Genomic DNA, 26,852 nt, shown 5'->3' with positions numbered 1-26,852 from the left:
CGGAACGCTCCCTGCCATCTTTACCGATTGTATTACATTTCTCTCTGTTTTTCGCCATCATTACCACTGCTTTATTTAAAACACGTGATTTACAAATTAACACACACAGTTCCGTATGCGAGCGATGCAAGAATTGTACTGTACATGTGTGATTTGTGTCCTGAAGTCTGGTGTATGTGTTATGAATTAGTTGTTGGTAATTTGTAATGAGGCGTGTAAAGTGGTCCCTAATTAAAGATTTGCAGAGTCTTAAAATTTATAGAATGGACAAGTGCATTATGTGTTAAATGTTATTTTAAAGTGATATCCCTCATTATAAAGTAGAACCTGTAGATGGAGCCACAAGCTGAGTGTTCAAATTCAAATATTTTTATTCAAAAGAGGAGGTGACATTACTTTTTGAACGTCAAACAGTACCACTTGAGAAGTATGGGCGCAACAAACTCAGCGGGCTTTTTTTTTCATCAAAAAATATGTTTACAAAGTAATATTGTACAATTTAATAGCCTGAGGGCGGTCGCTCCGTTCCCAATCTGTGGTATCATTGAGAAAGACAAATATGTTATAGTAACCTTTAACCACACAAACGTTTTTTAACAATTCTTTTGAATAACGTTATAGATATACCAAAATTTACGTTTACGAGTATTCGTACGGTTATTTATTTGAAGAGGGTGGCTATTTGAGTAGTCTGGTGAGTCTTAGTAACATTACGTCCAAAATTGAACTATTGTGTTCACCACTCATAGCTCGTCGTCAAGCCCTGCCGCCTTTACGAACCGCATTATCTTCTTAGGTATATATAGGTAGGTATAATCGCCAAGGATGGTGTTACGCTTATGCATTAGTGGGCTGCAATCGCAGAGGAGAAGAGGAGGCGTTTCATCAGTCTCAAGGCAGAAACTGCAAGTTTTATCGTTTTTGATTCCGACCACACTCGCAAGGTTGGCTCAGTTGGAGAGAGTTTTCGGACGGAACCCGAGAGGTCGCGGGTTCGAGTCCCGCATCGTTGGTAATAAAAAATTATTCCCAGAAGTGAGAGATATCACTTGAAAATTGCAAATTGTTTGCATTTTGAGTTGTGAGTTTAAAAAATAATACTTATGTAGCGTATAGTATAGTAGTATTTCATAACAAAATTAAAAATCTTTTTTTATTCATTACGAAATTTGTAGATGTTCAATCATTACTATAATTATTTCGTATTGACCTATTCTTGTAATGAAATAATTTCACAGCAGAACTGTCAAAATGTGCGTCAAAAATTAATCTGATAGGCGAATGCTACACATTCGATATTTATCGCTCGATATATATCGAGTGACATTCTGGAACGCAATCCTAATCATCTATTTCTTCGTATAAACGAATATGATTCAACAGGTTTACATGAGTAAATTTATCTCTGTCTTGAAGCCAATATTTTTACAATTTTTTTCTCTTCACATTTTTTGTATTGTCAGTCATTGCAATAATTACAATCCACGTCATTGATGAGTCAAAATTATCACCGAACTGGTGCGATCTGTATCGAACACGTAGCATTCGCTATAGAATTATTCATACTGAAATAAAAATATTAAGGATCATGTATCGAAATAAAAACTACCCCATGTCTAAAGTTAGATAAAACGCAGTGGACGAAAACTGGTTTAGTAGTTAGGCGTTCATCACGGACAAAAAACGCGAAACGAAATTTTAATTTAGACAGATGAAAGTCATAGGCGAGCATAGGAACAGTTTTCATAATTCTAGTGGTTTAGCAAATGATCTGAAGAGGTGATTCATTGCCATCAGGTGTTCACCATGTAAAATTTTCCACAAATTTCATCAAAACAAATGTTGCACGATTCGTCTCATTTTTAGTCGCAATTAGTAGTGTTATTGACCTAATGATGTACGAGTACACCTTCCAAAATTCGAAGCTGACTCAACCAATAATACTTGCTTTTTTCCTCAAGTTTGCGAATTAACTTAATCAAAGTTGTTCTGCTCATCTACATTTTATTTTGCATCATATTAGCCTATTAACCTATAACAATAGGTTAAATTTAACAACAACACTGACTTTAACATGTCGAATGTGTTGCACTATCGTATTCCATGGCATAGTTAAAGTTTAATTTAAAAAGTGAAATATCCAAGTTTTGACAAGTCGCTATTTAGCTATTTAACATTAACAATAGCTTTAACCGGCGAAGATTGGAAGGTTAATGTTAACAGTTAAAGTTACGACGTCATCTAAAAATTTTCAAATGGTGCAACACATATTTAGCTTATACAATAAAAGGCATATAAGGCATATATTTTCTCAAAATTTATTCCTTTTTTAACAATCCTTTAGATTTTTTTTTCATGTTATTTCTAATATACTAGATACTACTACCGATTCGGAAACAAATCGCGCTCTGAGAGTGAAGAAGCGGCGCAAGAAACTCTCCCAGAATTCTTTTTTGGCGCTCTTTTCAATAAAAATATGCATGTACAGTTATTTCTATCGCTATAAAACAATTATAATCTAGGCCCAGTCTCTCCGATCACTTAGATATTCAGCTATGGAGTAGCAGGATTTACGACAGAGCCATTTTTTAATAAATCATTTAAATTTATTCAAAAGTAATTAATGCCTGAACAGTGGCTGGGACTTTATTATAAAAGTGTACACATTTACCCTTAAAGTTATTATGTATCTTATGAAGCCTACTAGAATTAGTTACAAGCAATCCCTTATTTCTAGTATTATAATAATGAAAATCACTATTAAGAGAAAAAAGGTGACGACTACTCTTGCTCTCAGCGCCATGATTAATTGGAGTTCCAGAAACAATCTGTACGATTGGCAGTGAAGAATTTTCCCATGGAAAGAGTGCGTGCTTCTATTGATAACTGGCCTCAACGTTTAAAGGACTGTATTGCAGCCAATGGAGACCACTTCGAATAATCTTTTCATATTTTAAATTGTTTTATATTTATGTATTAAACTAACACACTGTAAATGTAATAATGTTATTTGCAATAGATTTTTTTTTCTTTTTTGCTTCAGTATTTATGGCAAGACTGGGTATAGTTATAGGGAAGTCTATCTTACTTCAAGTTACTGAGACTTGATAGTCGTCGCAAATTGCATGGCATAACTACTTCATTCAAAATACTCGACGGCAGAATTTCTACTACCCTCTTGTCGGACATTCATCTAAGAGTTCTCAATCGGTCTTCAAGACATGAACAACCCTTTACCATTCCGTTCTGTAATAATAACGTGTACTTCCATAACATTATCTATAAAATTTGTCGTCAATACAATACCCTACTACTCGAAAATAGTGATGTACCTGACATCCACAGTTCATCTGTTTGTAAATGGAAATCTAGTTTCTATAAATTCCTTAATTAGTTTAAATTATTTAAATAATCTTTACTAATATTATAAAGCTGCAGTGTTTGTTTGTTTGTTTGTTTGTTTGTTTGTTTGAACGCGCTAATCTCTGGTACTACTGGTCCGATTTGAATGATTCTTTCAGTGTTGGGTAGTCCATTTATCGAGGAAGGCTATAGGCTATGTTTTTTTTTTCAAAATTAGGGATCCGTTATAAAATTGCTATATTGTAACACAAGGTGTAAAATCGAAAACCTAATTTTGTGTGCGCTGCAAAAACTAGAACAAAATGATGTACAGGCTATATAATATAGGCAATATTTTATTACTTATAAAACTATCGCGTGAATTATTACATACTTTATATGGCAAAACAACGTTTGCCGGGTCAGCTAGTTCTTAATATACCCTTTTCTATAATTATTCACGTCTATTTGTCCATGTATATATTTCCCTCTTATTGTATTTTAATAGTTATTCATTTCTGCTAAGCTGAAAATGAATATTGTAGAAAGTATTAAGTCGTGTTTATACAAGCCATCTCTATTGCCTCAGATGTCCTCACTATAAAATAATTAGCGTAGACGGTGTCACTTTCAGACGATCCTCCTAACGAAGCATACACCCCCCCCCGCGACCTCGTGCACCCTACCTCACCTCCTCGCACCTTCAACACGCTAAGATTAATTAGATGTCTACCTCTAAGCTATCCGTGGTTCAATACTCCATCGACCCATTTAAATGATGTAAAACTCATTAAGTAAACCGAACTTTTTTCGTCGTCGACGAATGTGTGTTTAAATTTCGAATCGACGGTTCACGTGGAGTATCAAACAAAAAGGAGATGCTATGAATGCATAGAATGACACTGGCGGCCTTTCAAATAAACTTGGTGTAAAGTTATTACTGAGAATAAAACAAAAACATGCATTTTTTTTAGAAATAGACAATTTTCCTATCATTGATTTACTCGGACGTATAATGTTTCCCGCGTTTTTTAGCAAGGCAGCTTGCCATTCGGAAAACTTCAGAATTATCATTTTATTGGCAGTGTTGTCAGCGATATGGCCAACATTTTGCATATCCTTGGAATATTCTCAATAATAACTTTATACCAAGTTTATTTGTAAGGCCGTGCGTGGATCAGGCGGTCTTCCAAATTGCAGTATTCCAGGATTTTTTTCCACGTAAAACCAAGATGTGGGTTGAGCTTACTTTGGACGAGGGCTACCCAGGACCGATTTCGCCGGAGGCTGGAGGCCTTTGTCCAGCAGTGGAAGTCTTCCGGCTGATGATGATGATAATCCGTGCGTATAGATATAAAGTAAAGTAAACTAAGTGCTAGTAGTTTTACAGAGAAGAGCTATGTGTCGATGATTCTAAAGACCATTTGCTTTAACATTAATAATCTCTCTTAAAGTCGACAGACTTGGCCCGTGGGGCCCAGAGGGGCGGAGAATGTACAAAGTACTATCTTCGCGCCTCAATAAGGCTACTGGAAACCCAATCGCTGGCAGCTATTTTGGTCAACGGATCAGCCTTGCTATCCAACGTGGATTAATCTTGTTACGCTTCTATGTAATGATAGTTTTAATTTTATATAGTATTAGTATTGTAAATATAGTTATAAGATTTGTTTTGTTTGAATAATACCAATTCTAAATCTCACCGACTGTGTCGTATTTTCCGTTCGAGGCTTGTGGTCGTCTGTCGCGTTGGGTGATACAGGTGATGTCTGTGTTCGTAGCTCACTGATGGTCTCGATTCACCAGACCTATAGAATTACAGAAAATAATTATTGAACCGTCGACTTCAACGGCGATAGAATAAAAAAAGGCTGCAGAATAACTCCAATCTTGTTTAAGTCGAACTATTACCAGTGTTAGGCTCCTGAAGGTACCTACCCATGTCGTGTCGTCCCGGAAACACCGCACACGGAAGCTCATTCTACAGCTTTGTGGAAGAAAGTTCCTTGAAAGTGGGAGGCCCCTTTACACCGGATGCCGGCTAGATTAAGGTTACCACAGCGGCGCCTTTTTCTGCCGTGAATATAATAATGTTTAAGCATTAATGTGTTTCGGTCTGAAGGGCGCCGTAGCTAGTGAAATTAGTGGGCAAATGAGACTTGACATTTTATGTCTCAAGGTGACGAGCGCAGATGTAGTGCCGCTCAGATTTTTTGAGTTTTTGAATAATCTTGATCAGCGCTGCATTGTAATGAGCAGGGCGTATTAATTACCATCAGTTGAACGTCCTGCTGGTCTGATCCCTTTTTTTCATAAAAAAAATTATTAAACGTGGCCCTATATTGCGGAAAATCCTTAATTATCAAATTATTTTGAATAAACATCCTAATTATTAGTTACCCTGGTGGTTTATTGTGCAGGGACTTACTCAGCTGAATTAATACTTAAGGTTCTGTCCATATTTTTATATACATTAACCCCATTATTCATAATGGTCCGCTAACTTTAAACAGCCGCTAAGGAGTATTTTTTCTCATTCTGACTTAGGTCAATAGAAGAAGACAGAGTGAGAATTAGCAATGCTTTAAGTTAGCAGACTATTATGAATAATGGGGTTATTCATAGCATTTAAATAAATCAAAGTTGTCCTAGGCCCGATTATCTGTCCTAAGCAAAATATTAATCTAATTCTTGTTCACGAAGCATCCTTACACATACAATGAGTTCAAGCTCTATGCATCCAATATATGACTTTTTATAATAATAATTTACAGTTTATACTTTATTACTTAATTTTAATGAAATTATTTAAACTTAACTCATATATTGGATGGAGCATCTTACAAACTAACTTGTTATATATATTACAGCCATATACCAGTGGGAGGCTCCTTTGCACAGGATGCCGGCTAGATTATGGGTACCACAACGGCGCCTATTTCTGCCGTGAAGCAGTAATGTGTAAACATTACTGTGTTTCGGACTTACTGGGCAATTGAAATTACTGGGCAAATGAGACTTAATACCTTATGTCTCAAGGTGACGAGCGCAGTTGTAGTGCTATTTAGAATTTTTGGGGATTTTCAAGAATACTGAGCGGCACTGCATTTTAATGGGCAGGGCGTATCAATTACCATCAACTTAACGTCCTGCTCGTCTCGTCCCTTATTTTCATAAAAAAAGCCATTGTTAAATACCCTATTTCATTGAAAAAAGGTGGCCGTTGAGTTTCTTGTATGTTCTTCTCCCGAGCTCAACTTTTTACGAACATAATATGGTAAATTCAGTAATTTAAAAGAAATACTTGTAGTGAAGATTCAAAAACACTAATTGAATAAAGTTTATTTGAGTTTGACTTTGACTTTAATCTCTGGTCCGATAGTTGTAAGACTACGTCACGTTATTAATAATAAGCTAAAATTCAGAGTAAATGCAGAAGATCTTATAACAATTTCTTTATTGTGTAATTTGCAAACGATTGAATCACTTTGACCTTGACTAAAAGCATTCAGGTCAAGCTAATGTTAACAAGAGAAGATGAATATTTACCAATGTCGATGCAATGTCAAAATGAATCGCCAACAGACGTTAGATAAGACTAATTATTATCGGTAAAACTTGGTTGGCCTGAATGAAAAAGAAAGAAAATAAAAAGGATTGTGTGGTTTTATGAAACCACGGTAAAAGTGAAACTTTTTTTCACATTATAGACATTTAACTAAAAATTTTTGGAATAATATTCCATTAAGGGTAGAAAACTCGCTTTATCTATCTTACTTTTATAATATTAAATAACAACATTTAAATTAAACACTGACAAAAACAAAAAAAACAGCGTGGAGCACTGGCACAAATGAGTAATAGTCTATATAGCCCGACCGTCACGCCACATACAAGACACGGACGAAAAAGTTTGAGACGATGTAATAAAAGTTTCACTTTAAATATTTATTTGGTTCAAAAACAGATTAGCAAACAAAAAAATAATAATCATACACATAAACTTTGAACCAAAAGATCGTCTGCTCAGCTTTATGTTGTGACACTAGCCACAACGCTGGTATTCTCCAGACTCCTATGAATTTAATACGTGTGTAACCGGTATTTGACCGAATCTTGGATTCCATAAATTAGTTTCGTGTTGTATTATTGCATATTTACATTTGGCGTACTAGGTAGGGTCTGCACAATAGGTCAATCTTGATTGGGATTGTTGAATCTTGTTTGGATGCAAACACAACATTCCAACGGGATACCGTACCACCATTTAAAACTAAGTCTTGTGGAATTATGCATCTCTTTATTAAGCTCAGCAAAATTTGACATAAAATACATTCAATCAGCGATAATGATATTCTGGCTTCCGAATATTTAAAAAAAAAATGTAAAATGTAGCCTTATCTTCTAAATTTCATCAAGATCGGTTTGGTATTTTAGTAGTGAAAGAGTAGCAAATCTACTGTCAAATGATTTTCACTTAATTTTTGAATAATAATTCTTTGCTCCTTACTTTTCATTTGACTGTATTCGTTAGACTAGTTCTTAGATCATAAACCTTTATTTAAACAGCCATTCCGTTAAAATTCCTTTAAGATTATTTTCTATCTATATTCTTTTCAAGTTGTACCTCATCAGTTATAGCAGATCTCTCTATGTTCCAAGGATTTCAAGTTTATATGCTTACATAATGAACACATGTTAACGCTAATTCCAACTTACCACTCCATATCTTCAATTATAACATCATCCATGGCAAATCCCTCCTGTAGTTACAAACTTCACAATGAGGCAAATTGTAGCGAATGAAATAAATATCAAATAAAAACACGTGTGTCTAGTTCATCTGGTCCGACTTGGAGAATTAAGATAATGATCTGAATTACTTCTTTATCTAAAGCTCTGTTTGAGATAACTAGTGACGTATCAAAGACAGCATCACAATGTAATCCTTAAAAATGATGTCACAGTTTAGTAGGCTCAAAGTTTTAGTTCATATCGATACCTCAGTTCCAAAGTGTAACAAGTCCGAAATTCAGTAAGTTTGAGACAAATATACGAAACGATAACCCACTATTACTAAAGAGAAAAAAGTCGATAAGTGAATGCTGTTTAGTTGTTACTTCCAATATTTCTTCATAAATCTAGAATATTTTCGGTTCAAACATTAAAAACTCGAGTTGCTTTCTTTTGGAACTATTTTTTGAATTGTTTCTTTTTGGATATTTATATATGCATCTTCTAAAGCCAAGCCCAGGTTTGTAGGTTTTACGGGTTTCGCTTGTCCTGAATTCAAATCAAACATTTCATTGCTGGCATCTTTTTATTAGTACAATGGACCTGGATTCTTTTTAGTATATTCCCGACGGAATCGTTGAACGCAAGAACGATCTTTACCAACTCTTTGATCCATATTAATCCTGTAAAATTGTGCAGTCAACAACTTCTTTATATCTTCTCTACCTGACCATACCATTAACATCTCTTTCAAAAAACTTTCACTTCGTATTTATACCATCGCTATCTAATTGGTGTTTTTTTTAAATGTTTGTTTTTAATCTATCTTGATAACTACCTGCGATAACGACCGGAATCTCAGCGAAGAGGATGTAATTTAATTTGCTGGATAGAACGAGAACGTGCCACTCCCAGGATCGTCGACTTCACCACAGACACTCATAACATGGAAAAGCAAATCAGATATTGCTAGAGGAACTGTGGAATTGGATAATTTACTCAGAGAAGAAGACTTCGGAACTGGGGAAGAAATTGGAATGTGTAATTTTAATCACATTTGACTAAATAAACTTTACAACTAATAATTACTTTTCAAACAAATGCATATAGTATGCCTACCATCTACAGATAACTGAAAGTCGTACGTTGTAACAATTTCCTGCAGCATTCGTTGATAAATTCGTGAGTACGGTATATATAGCAACTCATAAGCGTATATCTTCTATTTTGCAGATTATACCGCCCCGCCACCCATACCTTATTATACTAGTTAAAATTATGTAAGAACTATTTGTATATATTATTTTCTTTATGATAGATATCAGAATATTAAGTTTTAGGCACATATTTCTATTCGATTTCACTTAAAGTTATTACAAGTGCTAACCTGGCAAACGTTTTTCCTATAATAAATTAAGTACACTGCGTCCGCTCATTGTATGAATTTTGACATGTTATGTCATATAATTCAATAAATTATTTGTATCGCGAACATTTTCTAAGTTAAAAAATATAGGCTTTGGATAAGTAATCACCAACAAACATATACTAAAACCTTCACCGAAACACGCTTCATTTTGTAGTTTAAGAATTATTCCACTATACCCGAAAGAACAACGGCTCTCCGTTTATTGGTACTTACAGATTTTAGTCTTGTGTTCCCTTTTGATAATGTTGAAAAAAGAATATCTGATATATCATACCTATAACATTTACAGAATAATATGTTATGTTTTTAAAGTGATAACCCTTACTTCTAGGATTAATACACAAATAAAATTTGAACAACAAAATTTTATGAACGATGCGGGATTCGAACCCACGACCTCCGGCGGTCCGTGCCGGTGCTCTATCCAACTGAGCTAACCGTTCGAGTACCGCCTCGTTATAAAATTCTGTTTGCTTAGTTCAACTCTCAGACTGTGGCTTCATTTACAGGAACTTTGTTCCTGTAGATTCGCTCGAACGGTTAGCTCAGTTGCTTGGGGGCTGGATGATCTTGTTACCGGTCTGCTTGATGTGTTTTTTTTATTATTATTATTTCCTTTAAAGTTAAAGTTATTATATATTTTATTTTATGAAATGCTCACATAATGCCTCTATTTATTTACGGTATGTGTGGATTGATGCATCTACTATACTCAATAACTCTTGTGTTTATAAGTATAAATTTACTTTTTTTTTTCTTTTTTTGACTTACTCATGTAAGCCTTTCAGTTTTTGACTTTTGAGTATTTTTCATGCGTAACTTTGCAAATATTGTAATTGAATTGATTTGTAAAACAACTAAAATGTAAATCTTGACTTAAAAGAGTGGCAATGAGTTTCTTGCTACTTCTTCTCATTAGCTCAACCCTTTACGAAGTAGCGGTAAATTCAATAAGAAACAATATTTAAATATATTTTTTTGACATTCATAAGTGTCATTTTTGTGACCTACATGAATAAAGTGTTTTTGAATTTGAATTTGCTTAGAGCACCGGCACGGAACGCCGGAGGGCGTGGGTTCGAATCCTGCATCGTTTATAAAATTTTGTTTTTCAAATTTTATTTGTGTATTTACAGAATAGTCCTGAAATAGGTATATTTGTAGGTGTTGGACATATTTAAATTTAATTATTGACTGACAAATTATATTTCCTCGCTAAAATCAACTGGAATTCTTCAAAACATGAATACGAGGCCAAAATTGACGACAGAGCGGTTAATTTGTGGCTTATATGATGAAGTTATGTTGTAGCGATCCACTAAATGCAAACAATTAACATTCTGTTGTTGTTATTTGTTAGTCGTGACAAAGGACTGAATGTGATGCGTCAAGCGCTCTATCACGCGGTATTCAAATACAAATTGTGTAGATCTATGGCCTCTTTGAAAAACTTTATTATTTTCCATAATAGGTTTTATTTAGCAACAAATATGGTCTCAAATGATGCTAGATTGTTATTTCAAAGCATATTAGTGATCCATTTTGTCTTAATTATAATATTTATTTTAGTTTTCTTTTTATATTTACTAGCCAATAGAAGCCATTTGTTATATTTTGTCCATTGGGGACACAAGACGAAGAGTTATTGGTAAGGGTATCTGTGGTCTGGTTATGAACACAGACAGATGAAAATAGGTACTTAGATTGACTTCATAAGGTGCAGTGTATCAAAATATTAGGAAATATTGAAATAATATATAATAATTTGTTATGTTTTTAAAGTGATAACCCTCACTTCTAAGATTAATACACAAATAAACAACCTGAGAGTTGAACAAACCATACAAGATTTTATGACGATACGTCACTCGAACTGTTAGCTCAGTTGGTTAGAGCACTGGCACGGAACGTCAGAGGTCGTAGGTTCAAGTCCCTCATCGATCATAAAAAAATTGTTTTTCAAATTTTATTAACATATAATAAAATTGGGGCTACTGAAAACCAGTGCTTTATTGGCGCCACGCCAGTGCAGCTTATTACTGAGTTAACTCCATTTGGTGGCATTCACTACCGCACAGTACCTTATTTTTAGTTTTTAGTAATAAAATATTGTATTATTTAATTGGTTTTATTAGTTCGTTCTAAGAATTAATTACTCATTCTGGTTTGTTATTTAATAATTGTGTGGTGGTGGTTCGTTATCAATAAATTTTTATTCTATTCTATTCCAAATTGTAATAAAGACCAGACAGGTATAATCCATGTTCAAAGATTATTTATACAGATGCTGATTGGAATACGGACCGAAGAGAGTACGCTAGAAATTGCTGCTGCAAATGGAACAAGCCGGGGAATATATCGGAATGGTCGTCGCTAATAGGGCTCACCCCTATGGAAAACAGTCGTGATTTTCATAATTTCATTTAAGAGGGGCAAATGGACAATAGGCTTTCGTGGAAGAGGTAAGGAGTAGGAAGAGATGAGGCAACCGCCCTTGGGCATCCGCAATAGGCGTTAAAAATTACGTTGCCGGCATTTAATTTGGGAGTTTTAAGCTTGAAGTTCCCAAAGTCGTATCGGTTCGGAAAAGCTACTGCCGGTTATTGATTTCACGAATTGGCTTTGGGAGGCGAAAAGTTACTCGCAAAATACAGGGTTATAGAATGCCAGAATGCCTACAGAAGTGAGAACGGTACTTTATGTGAGGCCGAATTAGCGTCTCAGTTAATTGTTTTGTGACTTCAACTGAAGTACTGTCTTGCCACCTCTTTCAAATGACCACGGAACTTAACAACGACGTATACCCATACAATTTATACTTCTATACAGGCAAATTTAAGGGAGTATTTAAAATTGATTTATTCTCATTTCTATCATCTGGATGTGTCGCGTTCCTCCACAGTGCGGTTTTCAAGGAAGTTTCACATGCCACAAAGCTGTTGAATGAGTATCCTTGTGCGGTGTTTCTGGGACGATACGACATGGGTACCTTAAAAAAAAAGCGCGTACCGTCCTTAAAGGCCGGCAACGCTACTATGATTCCTGGTTTTGCAAGAGAATATGATTACTTAACACCAGGTACGCTCTTTGTCCACCTTTTCCATAAGAAAAGCTAAACAAGACGAATTTACTAGGAAGGATTACTTAGCGGTATATTACAATCGTTATTACAAGTATTATACAAACTATCAAAAAAGTACTCAATAACTGCATCGATCTTCATTCGTGTTGAGTATTAAAAAAAGTGGTATTATTTTAAATATTTATTAAATCAGACATTTAAATAAATTGGTTTGTTCTTAAAGCTGTTCTTCCAGATCTCGAACAAGCAAATTGTGGAATGAAATCTGTAGAAAATGGCGAGAGGCATTGACACGTGTGTGATGATAGTCCAAGCCCATGGTCCGTAGAAGTCCAAATGTGCTGGACGGAACTCTGCTCGATTCTGAAATAAATAATAAAAATATTCAATGTAGGTACAGTCAAAACTTTTTATGTTGATATCGTTTAGATCAGCATATTGGTATTATATATATATATATTTTTTAAGAAAATAAGGGATGAGACGAGCAGGACGTTCAGCTGATCGTAATTGATACGCCCTACCCATTACAATGCAGTGCCAGTCAGGATTCTTGAAATACCCAAAAATTTAGAACAATATTTACGCACCAGTGCTCTTTCAACTAAGTATACTTTTTTTTATGAAAATAAGGGACGAGACAAGCAGGAGCTTCAGCTGATGGTCATTGATACGCCCTACCCATTACAATGCAGTACCTCTCAGGATTCTTGAAAAACCCAAAAAATTCTGTGCGGCACTACAATTGCGCTCATTACCTTGAGACATAAGATGTTAAGTCTGATTTGCCCAGTAATTTCACAAGCTACGGCGAAGCTACTACTATGTATACGCATAACTGCTTCACGACAGAAATAGGCGCCGTTGTGGTACCTATAATCTAGCCGGCTTCCTGTGCAAAGGAGCCTCCCACTGGAAATTTAAAATAAAATCTTAGATAATTTTTACATCTAGATAGATCTTGCTGCTAGACTACCGATGAAAACAGGCTAGTTTTGATACTTTAGTGTAGGTACGTGACAAGCCGTAGCTTGTTTCGTCTTACACTGGCGATTTGTATGTCACTTGGTGTTAGTGTGCGTGCATTGCGCCAAATAGAGGTTACTGTCAACGTCAACTTTTTCATCGTTTTCACAGTTTATCTAGACGTATAAATGATCTAAGAGTAAAACCGTAGGGTCTGGTTTAATGGTAAATGACCGCCGTATTAAGACACTTCTTTTTACGACATCTTTAATTAAATATTATGGATTAAGTCACCACATTTATCTAATAGAGGTACCTATATGAGACAATTACGACTTATTTGAACAGAATTTAGATATAAAGCGTATCTACTTACAGCCGTTTCCAATAACCTATCTATCCTTAGTTTAACCTACTAGAGGTAGACAAATCTATCCTTTTACGCTTACTTACATTTCAATAACCTATCGACAGATAGGACGGATTGGAATATAACTAACTAATAACAAACTATATTGAACATTACTATGGATAGATGAGATCTTGTCATTAAACGTTGATAACAATGCGTCCGTAACTAAGGATACGTTATTGAAAATGGCCTTTAGTTAGCATAAAAAAAAAACAGTAAAAATTAAGAAGACTTCAATTATAAACAATGAAAGCAAACCACAAATGGCAAAGTCATCGAGATCATAATATGAAATTCTATCCCTCATACTCAGGGTAAGATCACATAACGAAAGTGTGAAGATATCTTTGCACTTTCGTAATTATATTTTAAACTACTCTCATATCCTGAAGAGATCTATTTATATTTTTTCTAATGATACAGTATTAAATTTTAAAGTGAACATTTTATTACATCGTCAACCTTTTTCGTCTGTATGTTGCATGTCGCGTGACGGTCGGGCGACGCCTATAGTTCGCAGCAGCTGACCATGTAGTGTATAGACTATTGAATGAAACCCTTATAAGATATTGTTTTTAGTTTTTTAATATGTGTATATAATATAAAAATACCCCTACAATAAAAATATTAGTTGGAGACTTTAGTGTCTACTACTACTTCTACTTTTTTGTCTACTTTTATTATTTCCCATTATCATTCCAATTTTCCAAGTATAAAATTAAGATTGATAAAGCGATTATTATACCCTTAATGGAATATTATTCCAAAATTTTTTAGTTAAATGTGTATAATGTGAAAAAATGTTTCACTTTTACCGGGGTTTCATAAAACCACACAATCCTTTTTTATTATATGTACATATATTACTTATAGTCTGATTCAGAAAAATAAATTAAACTTAATGTAGCGTGATGTTAATTGTTTGCCAAGTAAAATATAAAATGAAAAATACGCTGTTGATAAGCATTGAAAAATCAAACTATTGATCAATATTTCAAAAACAAATATTTATATTAAAAATAGGATAAAATCACTTATTGAGAGTCAAAAACTACCACCAATTCCAATACGTATCCCGCAGACCTGAGAAGATATGGTTAAAATGTAAAATCGTGCAATAATTTTTTTATTTACACAATCAACACACACACACAAAATCAAAACACACACACAACAAACACAAACGATTTTTATCAATTCTTTTGAATTTCGTAATACATTTATTTTGAACATTATCTGGGATTTCGTTGTAAAAGCATATACATCGCCCCACAAAAGACTTACTAACTCGACTTAGCCGAGTAGTAGGCGTTATAAGTTAATGTTAACAACATTATGGTTATGACAGTTTCTAGAAAATTCACTTATGTACAATGTACATACATAAGATTATCAAGAATATATTGAGAGGCAACAGTCAAGATGTTTATTTCTTTAAATTTTTTCTCAATGATTCTCTCAATGCTACTCAACAATAATACATAGTAATTTAAGACAGCTTAGGTAAATCGTTTCTTTTGTATAGTTCTATTATTTTAGTTTAAAGTTCTTAAGTAGAAGTTAAGTAGGTACAAATAATTATATTTTTTTTATAATAATAAGGGACGAGACGAGCAGGACGTTCAGCTGATAGTAACTGATACGCCTGCCGTTCAGGATCCTAAAAAAAATTAAATTTCTTAGCGGTAGGTATTACAACAACGCTCGTCACCTTGAAACATAAGATGTTAAGTCTCATTTGCGTAGTAAATTCACTAGATACGGCGCCCTTCAGACCGAAACACAGTAATGTTTACACATTACTGCTTCACGGCAGAAATAGGTGCCGTTATGGTACTTATAATCTAGCCGGCATCTTGTGCAAAGGAGCCTCCCAAAAACATTTTTAACAGTAAAAATGTTTTATAAATTAGTTATTGTCATTATTTTAAAAGCGTACTTATTAAATAAAAAAAAGACAGAACTAATTTTATAATCGAATCTTGCTTAAATTATTTATTTAGTAAAATTTTAGGGTTTATTACCTTCTCTAAAGTGTTAATAGCCCACATTGCCATGTTGGCTACCAGAAGGAAGGTGACCAGCTGTCGACCAGGCTTGTTTCTTCTGTGTTCTGAAGAAGAGCTGCGTCGCCACCAGGCATCGATAATAAATAGAGATTGCAAGATCGTCTGTGGAGAGATAGATTAAATTTTTTGAAGTTTAGAACCAGAGTTTTTAGGTAATAATATGCCTGTTGTAATAACTGACAATACAATAAAAACCATACTTAAATGGTTATTAGCGATATATTCTTCGTTATTTCTATACTGTTGAAAGCACTCTCACGAAGATCCTCTTCACTCATCAAAAGCCTTTCGCAGACGTGGTCGCTAACTATGGCCTGATGAGAAAGCTCATGGTCGCTCAGAGGGCTATGCTCGGATTTTCCCTGCGAGATCGAATCAGAAATGAGGAGGAGATAGTTGCGAAACTGAAGTGGGAGTGGCCAGGGCACATAGCTCGACGGACAGATGGCCGTTGGGGCAGTAAAGTCCCCGAATGGCGACCACGTACCGGAAGACGCAGTGTTCGAAGGCCTCCCACAAGATGCACCGACGATCTGGTCAAGATCGCCAGAATAGGTTGGATTAGGGCAGCGCAGGACCGATCGTCGTGGAAATCTTCGGGGGAGCACTTTATCCAGCGCTGGATGTCTTCCGGCTGATGGAGATTTACTTCATAAGGAATAAGTAATACTCTATAAACTATGAAATAAGTAAAGAAGTAGAACAGTAAAGCACATTAACAATCAATATGTTTGATAAAACCTTGAAAATATCTGCCTAAAATTACAATACCTGATTAAGAGATAGGAATTCTGAGAAGAAGCCCGTGAGACCAGAACTCTTGCTGTGGTACAGAGTGTGGTGACAGCCAATCAGACTGAACATGCAGTACACGAACATTCCAGACTGGGCCAGAATCAACAGAGAAGTGTCCAACCCAAGTACAGCTGAAAGTATGGGTCCAATAATTAACACATATAATTAAATTCAATAAAAAATTAAATTTTTCCAAGTAGCACTGTTATATACAGGTGTCCCAGAAGTAGACAAAAAGAAATAATTTAAGAAAATATTTGTAGAAACAGTTGTTAAACGATCGACACAGAGTGTACATTTTATTGTTTTTTTTTAAATGTCTTTAAATCTATTATCTGAATCCAACTTGAGGTCAGCTTTGGCGCACCTGCTTATTATTTTTATATTATATTCAAACTAAAACAAAAGGGTAAAGTAAACTACTCTTTAAGTATTTAAGTGTTGTATAAATTTGAACTATGTATATATGATTACTAGCTGACCCAGCAAACGTTGTATTGCCATATAAAGTAATAAAAAAAATTCAATAATTACAATTTTTACGGTATTAAAATAGATAACGACCAATTCCCAGACCTACCATTTGGTAGGTAGCTAGATATATTTATATCGTACAAAAAAATTATCGTACTACAATAATCATTAAATTCGATTGCCATATTGCAACTCTATTGCGTTTCCGTGGATGGATTAGAATATTAAAATCACGATACAAAAGTAAGTGTTGATTGTAGATGAATGAAAATTTGAAGTTGTAAGTATTTTTTAATGCTGAATCATAATTTAATAAATTTAAAAATAATGACATAAATATAATTTTGGGGTGGACTACCTTTAACATTTAGGGGGATGAAAAATAGTTATTATTCTCAGACCTACCCAATATGCACACAAAATTTCATGAGAAACGGTCAAGCTGTATCGGAGGATTTTAACTACAAACACCGCGACACGAGAATTTTATATATTAGATTTTTTATGTAAGTTTGCTGCCAGAACAACAAGATAATATTGTTAAATTATGAAAGCTTTCTTGAGCCATTATATGGGTACCGACTAGTTTCGGACCATTCAGAGGTCCTTCATCAGGATGAGTGTAGTGGGTTCGCGATAACGTCCCTTCTCATACTGCGGACTTGTGCTCGTAGTGCGCGGCTCGTCCGAGTGGTCCGAAACGAGTCGGTACCAACACCGATAAGACGTGAGTAAAGCTGTATTAATAAATAAGATAATATTGTATTTATTTATGATGCTTGACAGTGCTAGCACAGATACTATACTATATCAAAAGTATATGTCTCAGATTAAAAAAAACTAATCAAATTATTCGTATACCTTCACACTTTCGTTTGTAAGGCAAAGCTCTCATTTGCGTTAGGGCAACCGCACACGCTATAAATGATAATGTATAGAGAATCAGCTCACAAATGTTTACCTGAAATATTGCGTCCTGAAAAAAAAATACATTAATTTTTAATATTAAAAAAATTATGTACCTACAGTGCACAGTAAAAACTTATACAGGGTGGTTTTTTAAGAAGGGCAGTGAAAGGAGTCACGCTCTCAATTTTTAAGAACCCAATAACTCCATATTTATTTTTTTAACATATCTTGAACTTTTAACGGAAATCGAACTCAATGGTTTTTCAAAAAAATTACAGTATTATTAAATAATGGACTCTGTTGATGATAAAGATCAAACTCTGGAAAGATATGAATTACTAAAAATGAAAAATCACTCGGGTCGATTACCGTCAAAAGTTCAAGAAATTTTAAAAAACTTAAAATACAGATATTGGTTTCTTATAAATCAAGGGCATGACTCCTTTTATTACTTTCCTCTAAGTCTCGTAGTTTCCGACTTGGCCATCACCACCCTTCTCAAAAAACCATCGATGTCACTGAATTTCAGCATCGCTCGCCAAAGGGACATATATTGACAAAATATGTTTCATTATATTTAGTACAAAAAAGTGTTTATTTTAAAGGCTGTAAGAGCACTTTTTTAATGGAAGACATACGGGTCACCTGATGTTAAGTGTTTTCTGAAGGTACCCATGTCGTCGGAAATACCGCACAAGGAAGCTTATTCAACAGCTTTGTTGTACGATAAGGAAAGTTCCTTGAAACCGTACAGATGGTGGTGATGATGTTCTAATTTGTGGCGTGTCGTACGAAGGTGGAAATAGGTGGCAGAAATCAGGTGAAACAGCTCTTCAGAACACGCCCCGTTATCACGTCAAGCCAAGTAATCTAGCCGTTCACAGAGCACTGTGTCCCATTGTGGTTATTTCCGTACTGCAAGAGACCATTGGGGATCACATAGGCTCGTATGTCCTCGTATTCCAATAATAAGACCTAAAAAAGTACTTAAAATATTACTCACATTTACAGTGTTCGGATTACTTGCCAAGACAAAGAACATAATTAGAGATATGATGGTTATTACAATAAGGAGTATTCCTGCGAATAGGCCTCTATGGGCGTGGGAGCAGTCTACTGAAAAGTGATGCAGCGCGGTACGGCTTCCTTGAGGCGAACTGACACCGAGCATTCCAGCTGGAAGATATAGGAGTATATTAGTCAATGATACCGGAAGACGTAGTGTTAGTAGGCCCCCCCACAGATGGACCCACGAAAAGGTCAAGATCGCCGGAATAGGTTGGATGAGGGCAGCGCTAAACCGATCGTCGTGGAGATCTTTGGGGGAGGCCTGTGTCCAGCAGTAGACGTCTTCCGGCTGAAATAGATTACTCAATGATATAACCTTAGATGTATATAACGTCTAGATGTGACAGCTGTGAAAACGTCGGAAAAATCTCAAAATTCTTAAAATAAAGGTTGACAATTAACCTCTATCAGCAATGCACGCATACTAAGACAAAGTGACATACAAATCGCGAGTCTAAGACGTAGCTTGTCACGCACACTAAAGTAATAAATCTGGCCTGTTTTCATCGGTTGTCTAGCAGCAAGAGGCTCTATCTCTAGACTTATTGGCTTACTTATTGGTATCTATTTGTAAACATTATACATATTCTTGGTTTATTATTAGCTTCTATTTGTAAACATATTCTTGGATTTTGTGAACATATTCTTTGGATTTTACATATTCTTGGTTTATTATTGGCATCTATTTGTAAACATATTACATATTCTTAGTTTATTATTGGCTTCTATTTGTAAACATATTACATATTCTTGGATTATTATTGGCTTCTATTTGTAAACGTTTTACATATTCTTGGATTATTATTGGCTTCTATTTGTAAACGTTTTACATATTCTTGGATTATTATTGGCTTCTATTTGTAAACGTTTTACATATTCTTGGATTATTATTGGCTTCTATTTGTAAACGTTTTACATATTATTGGCTTCTATTTGTAAACGTTTTACATATTCTTGGTTTATTATTGGCATCTATTTGTAAACATATTACATATTCTTAGTTTATTATTGGCTTCTATTTGTAAACGTTTTACATATTATTGGTTTATTATTGGCTTCTATTTGTAAACGTTTTACATATTCTTGGTTTATTATTGGCATCTATTTGTAAACATATTACATATTCTTAGTTTATTATTGGCATCTATTTGTAAACATATTACATATTCTTGGATTATTATTGGCTTCTATTTGTAAACGTTTTACATATTCTTGGATTATTATTGGCTTCTATTTGTAAACGTTTTACATATTCTTGGATTATTATTGGCTTCTATTTGTAAACGTTTTACATATTCTTGGATTATTATTGGCTTCTATTTGTAAACGTTTTACATATTCTTGGATTATTATTGGCTTCTATTTGTAAACGTTTTACATATTCTTGGATTATTATTGGCTTCTATTTGTAAACGTTTTACATATTATTGGCTTCTATTTGTAAACGTTTTACATATTCTTGGTTTATTATTGGCATCTATTTGTAAACATATTACATATTCTTAGTTTATTATTGGCTTCTATTTGTAAACGTTTTACATATTATTGGTTTATTATTGGCTTCTATTTGTAAACGTTTTACATATTATTGGTTTATTATTGGCTTCTATTTGTAAACGTTTTACATATTCTTGGTTTATTATTGGCATCTATTTGTAAACATATTACATATTCTTAGTTTATTATTGGCATCTATTTGTAAACATATTACATATTCTTGGATTATTATTGGCTTCTATTTGTAAACGTTTTACATATTCTTGGATTATTATTGGCTTCTATTTGTAAACGTTTTACATATTCTTGGATTATTATTGGCTTCTATTTGTAAACGTTTTACATATTCTTGGATTATTATTGGCTTCTATTTGTAAACGTTTTACATATTCTTGGATTATTATTGGCTTCTATTTGTAAACGTTTTACATATTCTTGGATTATTATTGGCTTCTATTTGTAAACGTTTTACATATTATTGGCTTCTATTTGTAAACGTTTTACATATTCTTGGTTTATTATTGGCATCTATTTGTAAACATATTACATATTCTTAGTTTATTATTGGCTTCTATTTGTAAACGTTTTACATATTCTTGGATTATTATTGGCTTCTATTTGTAAACGTTTTACATATTCTTGGATTATTATTGGCTTCTATTTGTAAACGTTTTACATATTCTTGGATTATTATTGGCTTCTATTTGTAAACGTTTTACATATTCTTGGATTATTATTGGCTTCTATTTGTAAACGTTTTACATATTCTTGGATTATTATTGGCTTCTATTTGTAAACGTTTTACATATTCTTGGATTATTATTGGCTTCTATTTGTAAACGTTTTACATATTCTTGGTTTATTATTGGCATCTATTTGTAAACATATTACATATTCTTAGTTTATTATTGGCATCTATTTGTAAACGTTTTACATATTCTTGGTTTATTATTGGCATCTATTTGTAAACGTTTTACATATTCTTAGTTTATTATTGGCATCTATTTGTAAACGTTTTACATATTCTTGGTTTATTATTGGCATCTATTTGTAAACATATTACATATTCTTAGTTTATTATTGGCATCTATTTGTAAACATATTACATATTCTTAGTTTATTATTGGCATCTATTTGTAAACATATTACATATTCTTAGTTTATTATTGGCATCTATTTGTAAACATATTACATATTCTTAGTTTATTATTGGCATCTATTTGTAAACATATTACATATTCTTAGTTTATTATTGGCTTCTATTTGTAAACATATTACATATTCTTAGTTTATTATTGGCTTCTATTTGTAAACGTTTTACATATTCTTGGTTTATTATTGGCATCTATTTGTAAACATATTACATATTCTTAGTTTATTATTGGCATCTATTTGCATACATTTTGCATATTCTTGGTTTTTTCTCAGGTATATGACTTCATACCAATTTTAATTTGTAAGGCCGTTTATACTTATTGTAAAAAAGTGTATGTAAAAAATGTGTATGTGACAACATTATGGCATATAATATTCTAAATACATTCATCAATTTAAATAATATGCTATTATTATGCCCTTACCGAATTGCTGTAAAATCTTTTCAGGTGTGACAGAATTTGTACGTGACGTGTTTTTGGGATAGAATTTCTTCTCAAAGTCCTCCGGTGTGCACTTTATCTGAAATATTCCTGTTATAAGTACATACATATATCTTATATCTGTTAAACGTCTAGATAGTCTATGACCTGTGATAACAACGAAAAAAAATGAATTTAGAAACTAACCTCTATTTTGAGCAATTCACGAACACTAACACAAAGTGTCATACAAATCGCGAGTGTAAGACGTAGTCACGCACACTAAACTAATATTCCTGGCCTGTTTTTATCGGTTGTCTAACAGCAAGAGACTCTATCTAGACGTATAAATTATCAAAGACATATTTAATTTAGCGCATATAATTATTATGCATTGACGATCAAATTTTGGGGATTTTCAACCGTGGAGATTGACTTAAGAATTGACAAATTTGTTGGTCCATCCATTTATGAATGTAACTAATAACTAATCAAATCAAATCAAAATCACTTCATTTATGTAGGTCAGGATTATTTTCTTGTCAATATGAAAAGTTTTTTTTTAGTTTTACATTTACCGCCACTTGTTGAGCTATAATGAGAAGAAGTGGCAATTAAGTCATTGCTACTCTTTTAAATCATAAAAGCTTCACGATTTCAATTACAATATATGTAAAGTGATGCAACAAAGAAACTCAAACATCAAATACTTAATGCCTTACACGAGAAAGAAAAAAAAAGTAAATGTAAATTAATAATCCACACACACTGTAAATAAATAAAGGTATTTTGCAAGCACTTTATAAGCGATTATAAAAATATAATATCTTAAATTTAAAAAAAAGAAGCATTTCTTCTTATAACAGGGTCATCCATCCACATCATGTAGCGCCCGTTCCCGAGCATGACGCATGGACCACACGTCGCGTTGCTCGACCATATTTTAGACGAAGCCTGTCCCGAGAATTCAAATCACATAATATTATCAGTGAGTATTTTGAATTTTATTAATTTCAATGTAAAATAACACGAAGCGTATGTTACATAATTTTAAAAATGCCTTTGAGTGTCAAGATGTCACGCACACAAGAATCTAATAGCTGCCGTAGTAAGAAAGCTAATGTTCTTAGGTAGTGTGGTATCTAGTTGGAGCGTAACGGAGACCAATCCTTAATATAAGGTTCATCTACATAATGTTATGCACTCACTAAATACCTTTCCTTATAATTTTACCATTTTGTTTACATTTTCAAAACTCAAAGTTTTATATATAAAATCACAATCAACGGGTAATTTTTTTTATTTAAAAGTAGGACAAACGACCGTAAGGGTCACCTGGTGTTAAGTCATCACCGCCGCTCACATTATCTTGCAACACCAGAGGAATAACAGGAGCGTTGTCAGCCTTTAAGAAAGGTGTACGCTTTTTTCTGAAGGTACCCATTTTGCATCGTCCCGGAAGCACCGCACAAGGAAGCTCATTCCACAGCTTTGTTGTACGTGGAAGAAAGTTCCTTGAAAACCGCATTGTGGAACGCCACTCATCCAGATGGTGGGGATGATATCCTAATTCATCGTTGATGTAATAGGAAGAAGTGATTACTTACTGTCTATTATGTAGTTTGATAAATCCATGGGGTTAGGTAAATTTTTCCTTATTCTGACATTAATATTGTAATATTAAAAAAAAACGATGTATAAAGTTTCCTGTGGACTCAAAAACTATTTTGGAATTCTCACACACATATCTCTAAAAATATCCTTGCTTTAAGAGCCAGACTAAGACTAGGACTTCCTCCGAAAATACTACGAAAAGTGATAAATAAACCAGTTATGAAATAGTTTCTATTCTAAAATACTTATCATAATACATTTACCTCTTTCCACATCTCATACAAAATAACAGCGCATATGAGAGAGTATTCAATTGTACACGGAAATAGAAACGGCGATGCATTCTGTAGTAGCGTGCCCATAATATTAGATCTTCGACACTGTATTTCTGATGTGTCATTCTCTATATTGCTTGAATATGAAATCATAGAATGTTCTAGATGGTGTATCTCATGTTTCGTCTCCGCAACAAGTACATACAACCACTCGCATAAGTTTGTCGCAATCATGTGCATGAAACCGAATCTTTGGATGAACTTGTACGCGCCACACTCGATGTCTTTGTTTGTGAGGAAAATGAACTGCATCTGGGCTAATGTTAATGCCATCCGAAGCGATGGAGTCAGCGCGGACAGCACAGAGCGACATCTGTCTGTCATCTCAAAATATTCACCAAATTCTAAGCCGCTATATACCATGGAGCCGATTCCAAAAGCTATAACAAAATCAGCTGTTTAATATCTTTCTTAAAGTAGGGGAAATATAGAGATATCCAAATGTAAATTTGTCTTTAGGGTAACCTGTTGTACCTCGGACAGTTTTGTAGATATCCATATTTTTTTTTGACGAACGGTACTCAAACCATTTTTGCACCATAATATCAAAATTGTATATTTCATACTCACACGTGTTTTAATAACAAAACGAAAAAAAGGTACAACATATCTTATGCCAGTATACACTATAGTGTACCTAGGACACATTGAGGAATTGGAGGAAATTAACTATAATTAATATAATTGAAGACTTTTATTTTTACATTTTAAATAAGAAAATATTTCCGAGGAGACACCTTTGGTATAAATTTTTATCATAAAGATTTGTAATTATTATTATAATTTTACTCACCAATCGCGCCAAGTCTCAAATAAAAGCTACCATACCGAGTAAGCATTTCCTTTGATTTTACTTTCTCATTCGGCATAGCTTTATCTTTAACCCCGTCATCACCACCTATAAAAAATCTACTTTTTAGTTGGCCTATACGAATAGGACAGATTTAAACTTAATTGGCCTAACAAATAAACTTGGTTTAAAGTTATAACTGAGAATAAACAAAGAATATGCAAAATATTGAGTAACGGCCGTTCCCAATATACTATCTACAAATAGAGATAAATTACTACCGTCTACTGTCAGTAATTAGCTATCAATAATCTGAAGCTGTCCCAATATACCCGGTAAGTCATTCTTATCGCACTATATTGGGACGCATGAATTGCAATTTCCATACAAACTTCTATCTCAGGTAAGCTATACGTCGTATATCTATTGACAGACAGCGTGTACGGATAATCGTGAGAATCGTTGATAAGTTTATTGGGACAGAAAAGTCAATGATTGTTACGATTTTTATCTCAAGTAAGAGATAGACTGAATATTGGGAACGGCCGTTAATCGCTGATAACACTGTTAATACAATGATAATTCTGAAGTTTTCCAAATGTCAAGCAGCCTTGCAAATAAACGCCGGAAACGTTATACGTCCGAATAAACCAAACGTAAGCTAAATGTCTATTTGCAAACATATTGCATACACTTGGTCTGTTCTCAGGTATAACTTTATGCCAATTTTATTTTCACCTCTCCAGCACGAAAAGGGCTACATTGCTACGTGAAAACTCGCAGCAAAAACTCATTTTAGCCTAGCGTGTTATCTCATTGTCACAAAAATTAATATGTTACTTATCGAAATTTAATTTTATCAATTTTACTATAGCCTTTTTAAACTTTTGATTTTTTTATGAGGGTTTGATACTTATAATAAACATTGTTAAATATTATCATAATTGTTAGTCTTACCCATAACGTATAACACTTTTATCGCTAGTCGAGGTGAAAATTTGTATGTTTCACATGAGAGCAAATTTTTTTTGTCTCGTGCCTTTAAATCACTCACCTCAGTAGTCTAGACTATTTCGCCAATTCGTGATTTAAAGTCAGCACTCGCAACAAAAAATAATTTTCCTCACTTGATGAACAAATAACTATTGTAAGGCCGTATGTCATTTATTTAATACAAACACGAAAACAAAACGTTAGTGCAATAAGAAGACGGCAATTCTTTGCGAAAGCAATTATGCAAACAAGATGTGTTTTTAATGTCGCATTTTGTTAGGCAAATGCGACTAATTACCAACGGCAAAGATTTAAAAATCTAGGACATATAAAATCATACCGTGGTCTTGAATTATCATCTTGACCGCCTTCTGACGCATTATGTTGCCATATTGAAATATCACGAAGAGCAGCGACACTAAATATAAGTACAAATAAAACGCCTGAAAAAACATTTGAATGATGTAACAAAGGATATTTTATTGAAAGATCGTTTCGAATGTAACATACTCCTTAGGCACTAAATTAAACAAATGAATTATAAACCATTGGACAGGATGAAAGGAGCCTCCTTTGCACAGGATGCCGATTAGATTATGGGTACCATGACGGCGCCTATTTCTGAAGTGAAGCAGTAGTATGTAAGAATTACTGTGTTTCGGTCTGAAGGGCGCCGTAGCTAGTGAAATTTCTGGGCAAATGAGACTTAACATTTTATTTTTCAAGGCGACAATCGCAGTTGTAGTGCCGCTCAGAATGTTTGGGG

General features: G+C 33.8%; 2 protein-coding genes across 7 annotated transcripts in view; both read right to left on the bottom strand.

Annotated features, from left to right (window-relative positions):
• LOC126973753 (proton channel OtopLc-like) overlaps window positions 1-8,187 on the bottom strand; it is a gene marked incomplete at its 3' end in the record, with an annotated part of 32,044 nt that extends 23,857 nt beyond the window's left edge. The window contains exons 1-2 of the mRNA XM_050821072.1: window positions 8,062-8,187; window positions 5,046-5,150 (exon numbers count right to left, since the gene is read on the bottom strand). Coding sequence (XP_050677029.1) covers window positions 5,046-5,150; window positions 8,062-8,093 — 137 coding nt within the window. The remainder of the gene's footprint in view (window positions 1-5,045; window positions 5,151-8,061) is intronic.
• Window positions 8,188-12,753: 4,566 nt separating this feature from the next.
• Window positions 12,754-26,852, bottom strand: part of LOC126973693 (proton channel OtopLc-like) — a 51,491-nt gene continuing 37,392 nt past the window's right edge. For all 6 annotated transcript variants that reach the window (XM_050821016.1, XM_050821017.1, XM_050821020.1 and 3 more), the window contains exons 6-14: window positions 26,427-26,529; window positions 25,097-25,201; window positions 24,232-24,683; window positions 22,358-22,454; window positions 19,216-19,388; window positions 18,165-18,279; window positions 16,806-16,960; window positions 15,990-16,136; window positions 12,754-12,950 (exon numbers count right to left, since the gene is read on the bottom strand). In XM_050821016.1, the coding sequence (XP_050676973.1) occupies window positions 12,777-12,950; window positions 15,990-16,136; window positions 16,806-16,960; window positions 18,165-18,279; window positions 19,216-19,388; window positions 22,358-22,454; window positions 24,232-24,683; window positions 25,097-25,201; window positions 26,427-26,529 (1,521 nt within the window). In that variant the 3' untranslated portion in view covers window positions 12,754-12,776. The remainder of the gene's footprint in view (window positions 12,951-15,989; window positions 16,137-16,805; window positions 16,961-18,164; window positions 18,280-19,215; window positions 19,389-22,357; window positions 22,455-24,231; window positions 24,684-25,096; window positions 25,202-26,426; window positions 26,530-26,852) is intronic.

This window comes from Leptidea sinapis, chromosome 30 (genome assembly GCF_905404315.1).
Source record: "Leptidea sinapis chromosome 30, ilLepSina1.1, whole genome shotgun sequence".
Lineage (NCBI taxonomy): Eukaryota > Metazoa > Arthropoda > Insecta > Lepidoptera > Pieridae > Leptidea > Leptidea sinapis.
This window is presented reverse-complemented; position numbering and strand designations above follow the sequence as displayed.